This window comes from Salmo trutta, chromosome 24 (assembly GCF_901001165.1).
Source record: "Salmo trutta chromosome 24, fSalTru1.1, whole genome shotgun sequence".
Taxonomy (NCBI): Eukaryota; Metazoa; Chordata; class Actinopteri; order Salmoniformes; family Salmonidae; genus Salmo; species Salmo trutta.
The window spans coordinates 27864019-27883667 of NC_042980.1; the positions used below are offsets into that span (position 1 = coordinate 27864019).

Here is a 19649-nt window from a genome sequence, read left to right on the forward strand (position 1 = left end):
GAGTCTGTACATAGTCAAAGATTTCCTTAATTTTGTGGCAGTCACAGTGGTCAGGTATGCTGCACTGTGTACTCTCTGTTTAGGGCCAAATAGCATTCTAGTTTGCTCAGTTTTTTTGTAAATTCTTTCCAATGTGTCAAGTAATTATCTTTTTGTTTTATCATGATTTGGTTGGGTATAATTGTGTTGCTGTCCTGGGGCTCTGTTTGTGTTTGTGAACAGAGCCCCAGGACCAGCTTGCTTAGTGGGCTCTTCTCCAGGTTTATTTCTCTGTAGGTGATGGCTTTGTAATGGAAGGTTTGGGAATTGCTTCCTTTTGTGTGGTTGTATAATTTAACAACTATTTTCTGGATTTTGATAATTACCGGGTATCGGCCTAATTCTGCTCTGCATGCATTATTTGGTGTTTTATGTTGTACACAGAGGATACATCTCATTATTGTAATCCTTTCTTGAATATTCGATGAGGGTTGTTGATGTCTACCGCCTGTATTTAATGGCAAGAGACGTTATGCTACTAGCCTCAGACATGAATATGCATAGCCATCTCGAGACTATGATATAAAGTGTTTTTTCGCAAACTTGCCGGGATGTCACATCTACTTCTACCAGTATACTTTTAATAACTTCAGCATAAAGAAAAGTCAATTTGATAAAAATAAAACCCACGTAGCAAATAAGCCATTCATTTTTTGGGGGTGACCAAATTCGACACTCATTAACCGCCATACAAAAACTCCTTGCTTGATCGGAGAAAAAAAAAAACGCCACCTGCTGGAGGGCGACAGATTTCCCCCCGAGTTGGGCCTCTCGGTTCCCCTTTCTCTCTGAGTTTACTCCACTGAGGTTCACTCAGGCAAATATTATCTATTATATTGACAAGATAGGCGAGTGACCGTTCTAACAATGGAAATACAACCGTTAATTCATGTCCTCAATGATTGAAAGCAGGCAAGATCAGGTAGGACCATTCAAACCACGCGTGCGCACAACAGGCACTAAGTCGTTTTTCTCAAAGTTGACGGAATGCCACATGCATGTATCCATTTATATCAGTACATTTGTAACAGTCTAAACATTACAAAACGTATATTCGATCAAATCAGCTTCACGTCATTCGACACTCTCTCATAGACCTCCATACAAAAAAGGCTTCTCTCACACGGACGCCTCTTCCTCTCTCTTTGTTCAGGCCGTTTAAAACATCAGTTCCGGTCTACTTGACGGTGGCTCTCCCATTGAAACCAATGCGATAGAAACTGGGTCTGGTCTGCTAAGTTTATTGGCTTGTATATGAACCAGAAATAAAACAGCGAGTGGGATGTCTCACTTCCTCTTTCGTTTCTGACGCCAAATACTTTTTTGCAGTGCTTTTCCGAAACAATAAATAAATGACACGACATTTTATGTAATGTGTTATCTGTAATTTGTAGAAAATGTTTGTAGCCACGAGAAGTCCAGAGCAAGCATAAATAAACGAATAATCTTCTTTACTACATCTCCCGTAATGCACGGTGTTACCCGGGTCGAGTCAAAGGTCAAAACTCAACGCTGCAATGTTGTGAACGAAGTGGAAACTGATGGGAAAACAGCTGAGAAAAGCTCTTACTACTTATTTAACATTTGATAATAATTCGATTCATGATTTTACGACCAGTAAGTCTGGTATGCATATTTTTTAGTTGATCAAGGTCGATTTTGTTTAGCTGTATAACTTACTTTTACAATGACTTTGGTGACAAGCTAGCTAGTAAGCTAACTAGCATTTTCTAACTTATCTAGCTGCCCATATCTGCACTCCTGTGGAGTTTGTGGAAATGTATCTAGCTTCTTTTTAAGTATGAACTGAATAACGCGACCTACGTACAATTATAAAAGACTACTTGCAAGCAGTGATTTATCATTTTGGTCACATAGCTATAAGCTAGCTATCAACAACATAGGTACAATGACACTTGCCCCGAAGGAGCTCTCCAACCTCTTGGGAATCATCTCAGAGGAAGCTTGCACCAACACTTTCGAAAGTCTATCAACCGCCTTTCATCATTACTTCGCGAAGGCCGAACATTTCCGAGTAGGATCGGTTTTGGTGATGCTACTGCAACAGCCGGACCTTCTGCCAAGTTCTGCGCAGCGCCTGACTGCCCTCTACCTCCTCTGGGAGATGTACCGCACAGAGCCACTGGCCGCAAATCCCTTTGCCGCTGTCTTTGCGCACTTGCTGAACCTCTCCCCAGTTGGAGATGAGCAGGAGAAACAACTGTCTGGTAAGTGTCTGCTAAAATATCAAATGTAATCCATTTGGATAGTAAGAAGTATTGTCCAAAGTTTTTACCAGCAGTGTGTTGCTTTCATCATATCAACTCAAATATATCCTGATCATGTGATTGTTCATAGGATTCCTGCCACCCATTACACAGCCCGAGAAGTTCTTCCTCTCCCAGCTAATGCTGGCGCCTCCAAGGGAACTCTTCAAGAAGACCCCCAGACAGGTGTCCTGCATGGACGTGGGGAACATGCCACAGTCCATAGACATTAGTGGGCTGCAGTTGGCATTGGCAGGTAGAGTACCTGAATGTATGCACTTTGCATGTATCTTGTATGGAGGATGGTTACAGAATCGCAATAATTTTAAGCAACTCAAAAATAGTTACGTATGATGGGGAATTGTACATTTCTTGGTTAGGAATCCACCTATTGAGATTTGCTTGTGTTGAGACATAAAACCTCTCATATCCTTACTGTAGTACAACAGCACAGTTCTTTACACTTTACTATGCAGCAATTCTAACACTTCATATATAAACAACCTTATTCCTCTCTCTCCCCATTTAACCTGCAGAGCGCCAGTCAGAGCTACCCACCCAGAGTAAGGCCAGCTTCCCCAGCATCCTCAACGACCCGGATCAAGATTCTTCCAACTCCGGGTTCGACAGCTCAGTGGCCAATCAGATCACAGAGTCTCTGGTCACTGGGCCTCGACCTCCACTGGAGAGTAAGTGGAGCAATTTATCATTCAGTTTGTTATTAGTCTGTCTGTTATGTTTGTGGACGACATAAGTAAGGTGTATGTTGACACAAAAACATACACTATATACAGTTGAAGTTGGAAGTTTACATACACTTAGGTTGGAGTCATTAACTTGTTTTTCAACCACTCCACATATTTCTTGTTAACAAACTATAGTTTTGGCAAGTTGGTTAAGACATCTACTTTGTGCAATTTTTCCAACAATTGTTTACAGACTGAATTATAAGTGAAATAATCTCTGTGTCACAATTCCAGTGGGTCAGAAGTTTACATGCACTAAGTTGACTGGGCCTTTAAACAGCTTGGAAAATTCCAGAAAATGATGTCATGGCTTTAGAAGCTTCTGATAGGCTAATTGACATCATTTGAGTATATTGGAGGTGTACCTGTGGATGTATTTCAAGGCCTACCTTCAAACTCAGTGCCTCTTTGCTTGACATCATTGGAAAATCAAAAGAAATCAACCAAGACCTCAGAATTTTTTTTGGACCTCCACAAGTCTGGTTCATCCTTGGGAGCAATTTCCAAACGCTTGAAGATACCATGTTCATCTGTACAAACAATAGTACGCAAGTATAAACACCATGGGACCACGCAGCCGTCATACCGCTCAGGAAGGAGACGTGTTCTGTCTCCAAGAGATGAACTTACTTTGGTGCGAAAAGTGCAAATCAATCCCAGAACAACAGCAAAGGACCTTGTGAAGATGCTGGAGGAAACAGGTACAAAAGTATCTATATCCACAGTAAAACGAGTCCTATATCGACATAACCTGAAAGGCCGCTCAGCAAGGAAGAAGCCACTGCTCCAAAACCGCCATAAAAAAGCCAGACTACGGTTTGCAACTGCACATGGGGACAAAGATTGTACTTTTTGGAGAAATGTCCTCTGGTCTGATTAAACAAAAATATAACTGTTTGGCCATAATGACCATCGTTATGTTTGGAGGAAAAAGGGGAACGCTTGCAAGCCGAAGAACACCATCCCAACCGTGAAGCACGGGGTAGCAGCATCATGTTGTGGGGGTGCATTGCTGCAGGAGGGACTGGTGCACTTCACAAAATAGATGGCATCATGAGGCAGGAAAATTATGTGGATATATTGAAGCAACATCTCAAGACATCAGTCAGGAAGTTACAGCTTGGACGCAAATGGGTCTTCCAAATGGACAATGACCCAAGCATACTTCCAAAGTTGTGGCAAAATGGCTTAAGGACAACAAAGTCAAGGTATTGGAGTTGCCATCACCTCAATCTCATAGAACATTTGTGGGCAGAAATGAAAAAGCGTGTGTGAGCAAGGAGGCCTACAAACCTGACTCAGTTACACCAGCTCTGTCAGGAGGAATGGGCCAAAATTCACCCAACTTATTGTGGGAAGCTTGTGGAAGGCTACCCAAAACGTTTGACCCAAGTTAAACAATTTAAAGGCAATGCTACCAAATACGAATTTAGTGTATGTAAACATCTGACCCACTGGGAATGTGATGAAAGAAATAAAAGCTGAAATAAATAATTTTCTCTACTATTCTGACATTTCACATTCTTAAAATGAAGTGGTGATCCTAACTGACCTAAGACAGGGAGTTTTTACTAGGATTAAATGTCAGAAATTGTGAAAAACGGAGTTGAAATGTATTTGGCTAAGTTGTATGTAAACTTCCGACTTCAACTGTATACAAAAGTATGTGGACACAACTTTTAAATTAGTGGATTTGGCTGTTTCAGCCACACCCATTGCTGACAGGTGTATAAAATCGAGCACACTGCCATGCAATCTCCATAGACAAAGATTGTCAGTAGAATGGCTTTACTGAAGATCTCAGTGACTTTCAACGTGGCGCTGTCATAGGATGCCACCATTCCAACAAGTCAGTTCGACAAATTTCTGCCCTGCTAGGGCTGCCCCCTTCAACTGTAAGTGCTGTTATTGTGAAGTGGAAACGTCTAGGAGCAGCAATGGCTCAGCCGTGAAATGGTAGGCCACACAAACTCACAGAACGGGGCTGCCAAGTGCTGAAGCGTGTAGCGTGTAAAAATTGTCTGTCCTCGGTTGCAACACTCACTACCGAATTGGAAACGCTTTCTCTGGAGTGGTGAATCACGCTTCACCATTTGACAGTCCGGTGGACAAATCTGGCTTTGGCAGCTGCCAGGAGAACGCTACCTGCTCAAATGCATAGAGCCAACTGTAAAGTTTGGTGGAGGAGAAATAATGGTCTGGGGCTGTTTTTCATGGTTCGGGCTAGGCCCCTTAGTTCCAGTGAAGGGAAATCTTAATGCTACATACAATGACATTCTAGGCAATTCTGTGCTTCCAACTTTGTGGCAACAGTTTGGGGGAAGGCCCTTTCCTGTTTCAGCATGACAATGCCCCCTCTTGTGGTAGCAAAGGGAGGGGACCAACTCCATATTAATGCCCATGATTTTGGAATGAGATGCTCAATGAGCAGGTGTCCACATACTTCTGGTCATGTGGTGTTTGTCTTTTCAATAGCTTGGTATTGTAATGACACAGGAATGATACTGTGAAGTATATACCATGTCCCAAGTATCACGTAAGACAAGCCACATATCCAGCCTGTAACGCCTCCCCTTTGACCCTACCTCCCCCAGGTCACTTTCGTCCAGAGTTCATCCGGCCGCCCCCTCCCTTGCACGTGTGTGAGGATGAGCTGGCTTGGCTAAACCCCACGGAGCCCGACCACCATGTGCAGTGGGACCGCTCCATGTGTGTGAAGAACAGCACGGGTGTGGAGATCAAACGCATCATGGCCAAGGCCTTCAAGAGCCCACTGTCTGCCCAGCAGCAGTCACAGGTGAGTAGACAGGTACACTGTCTACTCAACTGTATTTTATATATTTCAAACATGACCTTCGCTTGGGAGTTCAACCTGAATATCTCTCTAAATTTTGCTCTCTCCCTACAGCTCCTGAGTGAGTTGGAGAAGGATCCGAAGCTGGTGTACCACATCGGTCTGACCCCGGCCAAGCTGCCTGACCTAGTGGAAAACAACCCTCTGGTGGCCATCGAGATGCTTCTCAAACTGATGCAGTCCAGCCAGATCACGGAGTACTTCTCTGTTCTGGTCAACATGGACATGTCCCTGCACTCCATGGAGGTGGTCAATAGGTGGGGACTTTGGATAGAATTTGATTTATACAATTCAGTTGTCTACAATCAGTTTTAAAATGTTTATTTATGTGAGGTTATTCTTTGTGTGCACAGGCTGACAACTGCTGTGGACCTCCCTCCAGAGTTCATTCACCTGTACATCTCCAACTGTATCTCCACGTGTGAACAGATCAAAGACAAGTACATGCAGGTAAGGAGGACTGTGGAAGGGCCTTGACAGGAGCCTGTAGCTTACTGTTTGGCCTTTCAGTCACATTGAACTGCTTGTCTTACCAGAGTATGCCACTTTCTTTCTGAGAAATATGTAACAGGAAGTTCATTTGTGTGTTCTCCCTGCTCAAGATAACTGTTTGTTTTACTAATGTTAGTCAATGCTCCGCTGTGTTAGCCAGTGTTCCAGATGTGTATGTAAAGCCTCTGTTTCCATTTGCAGAACCGCCTAGTGCGCCTGGTGTGTGTGTTCCTTCAGTCTCTGATCCGGAACAAGATCATCAACGTGCAGGACCTGTTCATCGAGGTGCAGGCCTTTTGCATTGAGTTCAGCCGCATACGGGAAGCAGCCGGCCTCTTCCGCCTCCTCAAGACCCTGGATACAGGAGAAATCCCCCCAGAGGTCAAACCTGCCAAATAACGCTTTCATAGTAAATAAAACGTGGCAGTAGCCTGTTGTGCCAAATAACACCCCCCAGGTAGTAAGCTCACAGAGGCACAACCCGCTAAATAGCGCCCCAACCAAGAGAAACTGACCAAGGCTGTATAACCACCCAGACAATCCTCACGATCTCACCAGTACCCGCCTGGAGTCCAGCTTTGAACTCAGTTACTGTTTTTCATCTCTCTTTTCTGGACAAAGATGGACATATTTTGAAAATAGATTTTGAAACAGTTTTTTCCCCCTCCATAGATTGATGCTTGTTGGTTTTGTTTCATTAAATGGATATGTAATGAACCATCTGGGTTGTTGAATTGTATTTTCTACTGAACATGGTGAGACATGCAGATACAGAACTGTTGGATTCTGTTTTGAATGAGGGAACTAGATGATTTATGACATGAATAGGTTCTCAATGCAGAACAACTATTTGTAAGGGAACTGCTCATACTGATGTAAAGGTGTAGTGCATGTGCATTATAATACATGTGAACAAAACCAAGACACACATTTGTTTTAAATTATTTTATATAAAAATCTGTTTCCCTGATATCTTTTCACAAATGTTAGTCTGAAAGCAAAATGGTCACAATTTGAAATTAATAGCATCAAGTGAATAAGTTTCTATGTTAAAAAAAAAAGAGTTAAATCTTATCAAAATAAGATGCTACATTTTGTAAAAATATTTTGTATAACTCCAGGTACAGTATTATTATTATTTGTTTTCTGCTCTTCATTATCAGCTCTGAGTTTTGAATCACTGATTTCCAGACATACTAGCTACATTACTGAATTAGTATTGACCTAGTGAGCTAATATCTTCTGGAACCTGATTCTGGTTGTTATTCTGATCACCTCTTCATGTGATGTTCTGTGGGGTTGTGACCCCTACACCCTCTTCATGCCCCGGGCCATCAGGCAGGCGAACACTGTCATCGCCATCTTAGGTTTCACCTCCACTAGGTCCTCAGGCAGGGCGTACACCCGCGCTCCAATTTTCCTGGCCATGGAGATGGCATACCTGACAACAGGCAGGATTTAGGGGACATCTTATCTGTTGTCCTGAACATTTAATCTCTTTCATCAAGCTAGTACTCAAATGTTATCATCACATGGTACGTACTTGGCGTTATTGAGCTTCTCTTCCTCAGTCAGGTCCTCCACCTTGATTAGGTCATAGCGGATGGAGCCTGGCTGGATGGCATCAATCAGGTCCAGGACTGGCATACTGGTGGCTATGGACCCATCCTACAGAGGTACACACACACTGAGCTATTGCTGTGGTGGATGCTTTATTTTTTTACTTATTCTACTTGGAAAAGTAGAATGAAGTCTAGTACTTCAAAAAAGGTACCATGGTCAGGAAAATGTTAAACAGCAGAGTTACAGCCTACCTTGAATCCAGAGATGGTGCCTTTGCCAGCCTGTGTGAGTGTGTCGTTGACCCAGGTGACGATGGTGTCGTCATTCACCTTCTGCCCGTCACCAAGCTCCTCCAGAATGTTCAGCGTGTACCTGAGAGAAAGAGATGGATCCTTCTAAATGTGGAATTATGGAGTAGGCAATGGGCCTGCTTATGAGTTTTTCCTGATCACATGACCTGAACGGGGAAAAAATATCTAAAGCATTTTTAATAATGTTCTGTTGCATTACCTCCTCATCAGCTGCCACAGCAGGGCCTGGGTGAGTTTTCTGTTGCCCTCGTTCAGGTCCTGTCCAGCAATGCCCACCAGGGAGAACTTAGCCTCATTCTTCCCCAGCTCCACTGCATAGTTACAGTTCTCCAACTGGCACAGACAAACGCATAATAAATAATAATTCAATCAATTGATCAGTTTAATCACGATCGCACTGTGGGAGAACACTTATTGTTCGTAGTCTCACCTTCTTCATGTTGCTGCCCAGTTTGGAGTAAGGGGGTTTGTTTACTCTGTCCCAATCCACTGGCACATTGATCTTCTCATAGAGCTGGAAGATGACCAAAGCATCATCTATGTCCCTGTAAAACACGCACACACATTACATTAGTGTGGTTTCCAAATGATTGGAAATGGTTGGAAATGGTGTATAATAAGATGGAGTGACCTGTACTGTACTTACACATAGAGGTGGTTGACACGAGGGTTGACCCCCAGGGAGTTCATCCAGTTCCTGAAGGTGCGCTCCTCTCTGGTCTCACCTGTAAGTGACAGATAACATTACACACTGGTTCAGGCCTTGTACTGTATATATGGTTTATATTATTTAATCAGGAAGAGGGGATGCTCAGGAACTAGGTTATGGTTTGGGATGGTCCCAACCCTGACCCTCGATGGAGCTCCAGTCAATGTCCTGGTTCTCTGGCTTCTTCAGGGCAGGATACTTATTGAACAGGTTGGCAATGTACGCCAAGTTCAGCTTGGGGTTGCCGCGGACTACGTCGGTTGCTGTGACGAACTGTCGGCAGCCAAGACGGTCAGCCTGCTCCAACATGCACTCTGCTCTCTTTATGTCCTCTTTCTCCTGCAGGGGGCGGTAGGGAGAGATTTAACAGCAACATCTACAGTATCTATGATGCATCACTCATTGATAATATGGTCAATTTAGCAGGCACTTTTAACCAAAAAAGAATAACAGCACTGTCTGTTGATAAGGTTGCCTAAAATGGAATTGCAATTGATTATGTTATCTAGGGTGGGATGACCATGTACCCTTATTCCTGAAATGTCGATGGCAATCAGAGGGATTCCCTCCTCATCTCCCTTAGGGGCCACTTGGTTCAGGATGTTGTAGTAGGCCTTGGAATCCTGTAATGCAAAACAAAAAATGTACGCAATCACAAATGCACAAAAAGATCCCGGACTGACACAGTCATATGACAATCCAGTACCAACACAGTCATATGATGATTCAGGACTGACACAGTCATATGACAATCCAGTACCAACACAGTCATATGATGATTCAGGACTGACACAGTCATATGACGATCCAGGACTGACACAGTCATATGATGATTCAGGACTGACACAGTCATATGACAATCCAGTACCAACACAGTCATATGATGATTCAGGACTGACACAGTCATATGACGATTCAGGACTGACACAGTCATATGATAATCCAGGACTGACACAGTCATATGACGATCCAGGACTGACACAGTCATATGACGATTCAGGACTGACACAGTCATATGACGATCCAGGACTGACACAGTCATATGACGATTCAGGACTGATACAGTTATATGACGATTCAGGACTCACACATATTCATATGATAATCCAGGACAGACATGGTGCGTATGACCCACCTTTATGTCAGAACTGAAGTTGTTGATCTTGGAACAGCCGGCCTCCTCCAGGTGGTAGTTGGCCCAGCGCAGCAGCAGCTCCTCTGGGGAAAGCTTCATCAGGTCCTCCAGGCTCTCCCCATCCCTCAGCAGGGCTATCAGAGCTGCACACACACATCATTGAAATAACACACTCATTAACATACATAGCTACAGAGATCAAGTGATGTACTGTAGATATATATATACACACTCACATGTTCTAAAGTTATAAAACACACCAAAACATTGAAAATCCATATTCAAATAAACATTTAACACACACACCTTCGTTTCTGCTGATCTCAATGTCTGCGAACAAGCCGATCTTGATGACCTGCCAGAGCAGGCCTAGGACCAGATGCTGCCTGCCTTCCTTCAGGTCCTCTGCTCCGATGTTTACCACGTGGCAGCCGATGGCCGACGCAGAGTTAAGAGCCAGGTTCAGATTCTCCTGTTAGAGCACACAAAACAGTATAGATACCTGTGCATGGCATACAGTATATACTGTATATAATGACAAAGAAATGACTGTCAATGGGTTATACAAAGCTGCAGTCCTCTGACTCAGCTGGTGTTGAACAGTCTGTAAAAGGTTACCTGGATGGTGAAGGGTGTGAGCTTCTTCTTGTTGATGGTTCTCTCATCGATGGTGTCCGGAACAGACTGATTGATCATCTTACTACCAGGTGAAGGAGAGATGCATAGGTTGATATCAATGGAATATTTCTGAAGGGATTGATTTATATCATCAAGGTTGCACATACTCTAAAGTAAGTCCATGAGACCAGTTAGAAAGTACCATAAAACGATCCCATCTCCGACAGCGGTGAACAGGTCGTTAGTGGTGGGGTCCATGGGGAGGACATGCTTGCAGTCTGGGTCTTTCTCCAATGCCTTATTCACCCAGTTCACAAAAGCCACCTTCTCCTCCTCTGTCAGTGGAGAAATGTGTGGGCATGGAGGGAATGCACAACATTATACATGTAGGAGTATTTGTATTTATGGAGAAATATTTGTATACATTGGCCAATCAGAGACGTATAGATGTGTAACTTCACAGACCAGGGAGTCTTGTTGTACTGATGGATTGTTCCACATATAGATATAGATGTGGTTCTGTATGTCTCATTTGAATGATAAGTGCTTCCTTTGTGATGTTGGCTACAGATGTATCTAGACAGACTGAAGTAGATACCTTGGGGGTATTCTCAGCCAGTGAAACAAGTAGGGACAGTCACCTGAGTAGGAGTGCTGTGTGCCTGAGCTGGACTGCTCTGAGGTTCCTGCTACAGCATAGATGCCCTCCTTCTTGTTGATAGCTTTCTTGAAGGTCTTAGCCACCTCTGTGCTCTTCAGTCCATGGACCACCTTAGTGAACGAGAAGAGATGAGACCATGTATCTCTGGTGTCATGTCAAGATGTCTCAAGATATGGTCTGCTCTTCTTTGACATTGACTTTCTGTAACTGTCATTGATTTTGACCTATTGATCTCTGAACTTACATTGGCAAACTCGTTGAAGGTGACTTTGCCGTCATGCAGGTCTCCTGTCTTGGTGAGATCCTGGATGATCTCTCGGACTCTGTATCCTGGCAATGGCAGGTTGGCAGCTTTGAACAGGTCATTGAGCTCATCTGTGCCAATGTGGCCGTGAGAATCGACATCTGGAATAAGAAATATAGGTCAAAGGTCACGTAGAATGTAGCCTTGTTGAATGCAAAAATAATCAGGGACCCAGGATAAGAGTGAGAGAGTGAAGTGAGTCTACAATGAATTTCCCTGTCAGGCTCTCACCGATCTTAGCAAAGGCTTCTCTCAGTTCCTCCAACTCATCCTGAGAGATCTGTGCTGGAGCAGCCATCTTGTGGAATCTGAAACCAGTTACACATAACTTCACTAAACCATACGGTACTGAACATACTCAACAGGGAGGAACTAGAATAAATGTTCAAATTTCAGCATTTTGTCATTGTGATAATTTCTAAAAAAATGTGCTCTACCCAGAGGTTCTGGGCTCTGATGTCTATTTCTTTGTGAAACATCCTGCTTCTAGCGAGCTACTTCCTTCCTACTTCTGCTAAGGTGGTGAGGTCATTCATACGATTCATATCTTTATTCATGTCTTTATTTCATCTGCCTTAGGACTGAGTATACATTTCAGGCCCCAGTCTGAGTTGAGAGGGGAGTAGATGTAGCTGTACTGATAACAGACAGGATCTTAGCAAAGGCTTCTCTCAGTTCCTCCAACTCATCCTGTGAATGGCTGCCATTCACTGTGTGGTTTCAATGAGGCCACTAAAGCTATATACCACAGATACAGCGAGAGATATAAGGTCATGTTAGAGACAGAGACCTACTTCAAACTAGGTCTGCTCTGCTTGCCTCAGAGGTGTGAAGTTTGGAGATGAGTAACAAATGTTTCTCTTTCCATTGTCACCCATCGCATCAGGACAAATCAGCTTGGCTCCTAGAGATTGCATCGATGGTTTTCTAAACATATAGTGTGGAGAAGGGTCTAGAGACCATTATTCATCTATATTCAACAATGTACCCACTGGACACAGACATCATTTCAACGTCTAGTTTTGATTTAATTTCGGTTGAGCTTCTGTGACTTCAACGTGAAATCAACAAAAATGTCATCATGTCATTGGATTTAGGTAAAACATTTTTTATTTAAATCCCTTATGTTGATGACTTTTTGCAAATCCAAAAGATTTTCCACGTTGATTCAACATCATAACATTACAATTTTTTGTTGAAATGATGTGGAAAAAAGTTGATTCAACCAGTTTTTGCCCAGTGGGTATGTAGTAGCACAGTTCTGAATGCTCAAATAAGTAAAAACAAGGAAATTTGTGTTTTGTTCCCTTTCTCACACTATAGCTATAGGGGTCAGAAGCAGAAGTGAAACTGATGTCTTTACACACCATGGCTCAACATTACCAGCTTTGTCACTTTGTAAGCATTACATTCCAATCAGCACTGAGACACTCTCTGATTATTCAATAAACCACAGTGTAATGGCACAGTGTAATGTTCACTAATCTAACTATAGGATATTACTGCCTTTTTAGGGCTGACATTTACCCAGACTTTACTTTAAAAATTTTTTTATAATAATGAACCTTTATTTAACTAGGCAAGTCAGTTAAGAAAAAGTTCTTATTTACAATGACGGCCTACCAGGGAACAGTAATTTAACTGTCTTGCAAAGGGGCAGAACTACAGAGATTCGATCCAGCCACCTTTCAGTTACTGGCCCAACGCTCTAACCACTCGGCTACCTGCCTTTTAGATTATGAGGTAAATGTGTCTTTGCAATTTGATCATGAGGGGTGTTATCTTTCATCAAGCAAATCCAGTTCCTTGATTTGAAATCCTTAAAACCATCATCAATCATCAAGGATTACCTGTGGTCTCAGCCACTAAAATCATCAAGGATTACCTGTGGTCTCAGCCACTAAAATCATCAAGGATTACCTGTGGTCTCAGCCACTAAAATCATCAAGGATTACCTGTGGTCTCAGACACTAAAATCATCAAGGATTACCTGTGGTCTCAGCCACTAAAATCATCAAGGATTACCTGTGGTCTCAGCCACTAAAATCATCAAGGATTACCTGTGGTCTCAGCCACTAAAATCATCAAGGATTACCTGTGGTCTCAGCCACTAAAATCATCAAGGATTACCTGTGGTCTCAGCCACTAAAATCATCAAGGATTACCTGTGGTCTCAGACACTAAAATCATCAAGGATTACCTGTGGTCTCAGCCACTAAAATCATCAAGGGCCTTTATGGAAGTCAAACTGCAATACCCACAAACATCAGTCATGGTACCGCGGATTTCACTTGCAAATCTTGGTCTCTTTTAATAAACAGACAGCTTATTCATTATGTACAAAAAAAATAATCAAATGAAAAGGTACATTTGCATGGATTAGCTAGAGGAATAGAGATTTATTGGAACAATATTATGATGTGGACATTTATCAAAGCCAATCTGTCTGTCACTCAAATGAATCTTTATACATCAATCAATTGTGCTCACTCAGTTTCTCTCATTTGTTTTGTATGAAAAAGCCCATTCCTTTAAAGCCCCCATGCAGTCTTTGTAATTTTAATTTTAAATCATTACTGTTTATTTAATGAAAATAACTCCAAAATATATCTGTTATCATCTATTTCCCTGAGCCTCCTTTGGCCCTTGAAATGCTCAGTCTGATCATGCGGATGTTAGGAAACACATTTTAAGATATTTACATGCACAGCCCTGATTGGCTGATAGGATGGTCTAGAGCTCACCACCTTACCCAGATGAACAGTCATTGGTCTATTATAATCATGATATGGGCCAAAAGATTTGCACCACCTAAACAGGCTGAAATTTCAGGCCTTTTTGTTTTAAACAGCTCTTACACAAAAAGGGCATTATCATCTTTTGCACAATTTAAGAGTGTTATTTCGACCTCATAGTTTGTAAATATCATTTAAAAAAGTAAAATTACGTTAACTGCACTGCCCCTTTAAGTGTAGTGTGTTATCAATTATTCAAGCACTATTGAAAGACAACATACATGTTATTTATTGTTCATCATTTCTAAATGACTACAGCAGTGTTGAGTTGAAGATTACAGATGTGTATGTGCCAGCAAATTCCACATGCTTAACATGTAAGCACACGTTATTGGATGAATAGTGATGATATGTTGGAAACTTTTTGAAAATGTACATGTTTAACTACTGTTGGCTTCACATGTTAGAATTTTCCGCAGTTGCAGCAAGGCTAACCACAACCCAACTAACTTCCTGTTTAAACACTATGCAATGATTTAGACTGCTTCTGCTCTCTGCCACCATGTTCTGCTGATACTAAAAGTAAAGCCATGACATGGCAATGCTTCTCCTGTGAACATCAGAATTCACTATAGGGCTATATAACAATTTTTGTAATACTGTATCAATGTATTATGTGACTGTGTAACAACAATCATTAGATGATAAAGTAGCAAGAGGATACTTTATGATTAATATGCATATTGTTAGGCTACTGTAAATCAATGCAAACTACAGATGCTGCCCTCAGATCCAGGAAGACACCATCTATTAACACACACGACCATCTGTGAACACTTGTGGACTGTTAAAGCAACAGAAACTCAACGTCCTTATCATCATCATTCATCTTCATCCTCATCAAAATCAACATGCAGTCACAGACCATCTTCCCAGTAGATTCAATGAAATACTGACACATGCAGAGGCACACACAGACACTGACACAGAGAGGCCCCAAGGTCAGGAGATTGAATTACCTTAGGGAGGTGAGTTGACTGGAAGGCCTGTCTGTGTGGTCTCTGACTCACTCTCCTTCCTTCAGTGTGTCTGCTGCTCTCACTGCTTGACAGGCAGTGCACTGTCTCTCCCTCAGAAGTCAACTGACAACGAATCTATTCAAATGTACTAGGAAGGAAGTGACATGCAACCCAGGACAACTTCACTAAGAGAAATGAAAGACGTTGTGTCTTTATATGGCAATCTGCTGCCTGCGACGGAGCTATCAAGGTGGGAGCAAGTTGGGCCTGCTCTGAGGTTGCCCCAATGAAAAAAAGAAGAAAAAAAAAGAAACTGCTAAATATTCCAGTAGCCTAAAACAGATTTTTTTTACTTCCTCTACATTGCTTAAGTGAAAGATAGACAATTTATGGCATTTATGGCAGTCGTGCAAGTTGAGCATGCTCTGAGAATTTATTTGACTCACAACTACCTAAAACTGATCTTTCTGGTTCCTCCCCATTGTTTAAGTGAAAAAATGACAAATGATGGCATTTATGGCAGTCGGGCAAGTTGAGCAACTCCAGCACCTGCAAAAATGTACCTGGATGTGCATATGTTCTCCAGCTTTTGTCGGGCAAGTTGAGCTGAGAATATATTTTACTGATAATATATTTTACACTTCATATAACATTGTCATGCATACCTTTTCTGCCATATTTGCATTGGCATACTCTAAGGGTTGGGGAGTAACGGATTACATGTAAACAGTAACTGTAATCCGTTACATTACCAGCAAAAATATTGTAATCAGATTACAGATACTTTGAAAAACTATATGATTACTTTGAGGATTACTTTTAAATTCAGAAAGGATGTTTGCGAAAAAAATCTTTGACACTTCCCGGTTTTCTCAAAGACATTCATATCAGCATTGACAAAAAGGGCAAGTTTAAGTTTGATCCACCTGAACGAGGCTGACCACAAGTCAGAGACCACTATGATGACACACCAAATGTGTTTGATGGATCGTGGGAAAAGCACATTTGTAGGCTACAGTCCAAGCTATGGCTTCCAATGGTGCAACTGCTGTCGACATCCAAAGATTATCCAACTTCAATAAACGCTTAGAGGTAAGGATGACAGCAGTGTAGTCAATGGCGATACGGATATCACTTATTACTGATATCTACATAGCGCATTGATGTGAATCACACTGCTGCTCTCACATCAACACCATCATGCCAGAAACCCTAGACCCACTCCAATTCACATACCACCCTAACAGATTCACAGATGACGCAATCTCAATCGCACTCCACACTGCCCTTTCCCACCTGGAGAAAAGGAACACCTATGTGAGAAGGCTACAGCTCAGCGTTCAACACCCTAGTGCCCACAAAGCTCATCACTAAGCTAAGGACCCTGGGACTAAACACCTCCCTCTGCAACTGGATCCTGGACTTCCTGACGGGCCGCCCCCAGGTGGTAAGGGTAGGCAACAACACATCTGCCACGCTGATCCTCAACACTGGGGCCCCTCAGGGGTGCGTGCTTAGTCCCCTCCTGTACTCCCTGTTCACCCACGACTATGTGGCCAAGTACGACTCCAATACCATCATTAAATTTGCTGACGACACAACAGTGGCAGGCCTGATCACTGACAACGATGAGACAGCCTACAGGGAGGAGATCAGAGACCTGGCAGTGTGGTGCCAGGACAACATCCTCTCTCTCAATGTGAGCAAGACAAAGGAGCTGATCATGGACTATTAGAAAAGGAGGGCCGTACAGGCCACCATTAACATCGACAGGAGTGAAGTGGAGCGGGTCGAGAGTTTCAAGTTCCTTAGTGTCCACATCACCAACAAACTATCATGGTCCAAACACACCAAGACAGTTGTGAAGAGGGCACGACAACACCTTTTCCCCCTCAGGAGACTGAAAGGATTTGGCATGAGTCCCCAGATCCTCAAAAAGTTCTTCAGCTGCACCATCGAGAGCATCCCGACCGGTTGCAATACCGCCTGGTATGGCAACTACTCTGTATCTGACCGGAAGGTGCTACAGAGGGTAGTGCGTATGGCCCAGTACATCACTGGGGCCAAGCTTCCTGACATCCAGGACCTATATACTAGGCGGTGTTAGAGAAAAGCCCCAAAAATTGTCAAAAACTCCAGTCACCCAAATCATAGACTGTTCCCAAGTCATGGACTGTTCTCTCTGCTACCGCACGGCAAGCAGTACCGGAGCCCCAAGTCTAGGACCAAAAGGCTCCTTAACAGCTTCTACCCCTAAGCCATAAGACTGCTGAGCAACTAAACTAATCAAGTGGCCACACGGACTATTTACATTGCTGCTACTCGCTGTTTATTATCTATGCATAGTCACTTTACAAATGACCTCCATTAACCTGTACCCCAGCACATTGACTCGGTACCCGTACCCCCTGTATATAGTCTTGTTATTGTTATGTACATTTCTTGTGTTGCCTATTGATTGATTACATTTTTTTACTTTAGTTTATTTAGTAAAATATTTTATTAACTATTTCTTGAACTGCATTGTTGGTCAAGGGCTTGTAAGTAAACATTTCATGGTAAGGTATTCACAAATCAAATCAAATCAAATTTTATTGGTCACATACAGTGAGGGAAAAAAGTATTTCATCCCCTGCTGATTTTGTACGTTTGCCCACTTACAAAGAAATGATCAGTCTATAATTTTAATAGTAGGTTTATTTGAACAGTGAGATACAGAATAACAACAAAAAAATCCAGAAAAACGCATGTCAAAAATGTTATAAATTGATTTGCATTTTAATGAGGGAAATAAGTATTTGACCCCTCTGCAAAACATGACTTAGTACTTGGTGGCAAAACCCTTGTTGGCAATCACAGAGGTCAGACGTTTCTTGTAGTTGGCCACCAGGTTTGCACACATCTCAGGAGGGATTTTGTCCCACTCCTCTTTGCAGATCTTCTCCAGGTTATTAAGGTTTCGAGGCTGACGTTTGGCAACTTGCACCTTCAGCTCCCTCCACAGATTTTCTATGGGATTAAGGTCTGGAGACTGGCTAGGCCACTCCAGGACCTTAATGTGCTTCTTCTTGAGCCACTCCTTTGTTGCCTTGGCCGTGTGTTTTGGGTCATTGTCATGTTGGAATACCCATCCACGACCCATTTTCAATGCCCTGGCTGAGGGAAGGAGGTTCTCACCCAAGATTTGACGGTACATGGCCCCGTCCTTTGATGCGGTGAAGTTGTCCTGTCCCCTTAGCAGAAAAACACCCCCAAAGCATAATGTTTCCACCTCCATGTTTGACGGTTGAGATGGTGTTCTTGGGGTCATAGGCGGCATTCCTCCTCCTCCAAACACGGCGAGTTGAGTTGATGTCAAAGAGCTCCATTTTGGCCTCATCTGACCACAACACTTTCACCAGTTGTCCTCTGAGTCATTCAGATGTTCATTGGCAAACTTCAGATGGGCATGTATATATATTATTGAGTAGGGGGACCTTGCGGGCGCTGCAGGATTTCAGTCCTTCACGGCGTAGTGTGTTACCAATTGTTTTCTTGGTGACTATGGTCCCAGCTGCCTTGAGATCATTGACAAGATCCTCCCGTGTAGTTCTGAGCTGATTCCTCACCGTTCTCATGATCATTGCAACTCCATGAGGTGAGATCTTGCATGGAGCCCCAAGCCGAGGGATATTGACAGTTCTTTTGTGTTTCTTCCATTTGCGAATAATCGCACCAAATGTTGTCACCTTCTCACCAAGCTGCTTGGCGATGGTCTTGTAGCCCATTCCAGCCTTGTGTAGGTCTACAATCTTGTCCCTGACATCCTTGGAGAGCTCTTTGGTCTTGGCCATGGTGGAGAGTTTGGAATCTGACTGATTGATTGCTTCTGTGGACAGGTGTCTTTTTTACAGGTAGCAAGCTGTGGTTAGGAGCACTCCCTTTAAGAGTGTGCTCCTAATCTCAGCTCGTTACCTGCATAAAAGACACCTGGGAGCCAGAAATCTTTCTGATTGAGAGGGGGTCAAATACTTATTTCCCTCATTAAAATGCAAATCAATTTATAACATTTCTGACATGCGTTTTTCTGGATATTTTTGTTGTTATTCTGTCTCTCACTGTTCAAATGAACCTACCATTAAAATGATAGATTGATCCTTTCTTTGTCAGTGGGCAAACGTACAAAATCAGCAGGGGATCAAATACTTTTTTCCCCC

At 42.7% G+C, this 19649-nt stretch overlaps 2 protein-coding genes across 3 annotated transcripts; one reads left to right on the forward strand and one right to left on the reverse strand.

The window, feature by feature from the left end:
- Window positions 1-1172: 1172 nt before the first annotated feature.
- LOC115161024 (CCR4-NOT transcription complex subunit 11) lies at window positions 1173-7118 on the forward strand. Of its 2 annotated transcripts, none has more exons than XM_029711691.1 (7): window positions 1173-2267; window positions 2398-2562; window positions 2843-2995; window positions 5647-5861; window positions 5961-6163; window positions 6260-6356; window positions 6600-7118. In XM_029711691.1, exons 1-7 carry the CDS (start codon window positions 1949-1951, stop codon window positions 6795-6797), a joined length of 1350 nt encoding a protein of 449 aa, XP_029567551.1. In that variant the 5' UTR covers window positions 1173-1948; the 3' UTR covers window positions 6798-7118. The 2 variants fall into 2 exon arrangements, with proteins under 2 accessions (XP_029567551.1, XP_029567553.1); XM_029711693.1 differs by having other exon boundaries at window positions 5647-5849.
- A 210-nt stretch (window positions 7119-7328) lies between these two features.
- LOC115161023 (plastin-2) lies at window positions 7329-15608 on the reverse strand. The gene is made up of 16 exons (XM_029711690.1): window positions 15454-15608; window positions 11931-12007; window positions 11640-11800; window positions 11376-11505; window positions 10937-11069; window positions 10735-10816; window positions 10423-10588; window positions 10117-10259; window positions 9509-9604; window positions 9125-9320; window positions 8919-8997; window positions 8703-8817; window positions 8472-8605; window positions 8213-8333; window positions 7942-8066; window positions 7329-7839 (listed from the first exon to the last, which is right to left on the reverse strand). The coding sequence occupies exons 2-16, from the start codon at window positions 11995-11997 to the stop codon at window positions 7707-7709; spliced, it is 1881 nt and encodes a 626-aa protein (XP_029567550.1). The 5' UTR covers window positions 11998-12007; window positions 15454-15608; the 3' UTR covers window positions 7329-7706.
- Window positions 15609-19649: the final 4041 nt, after the last annotated feature.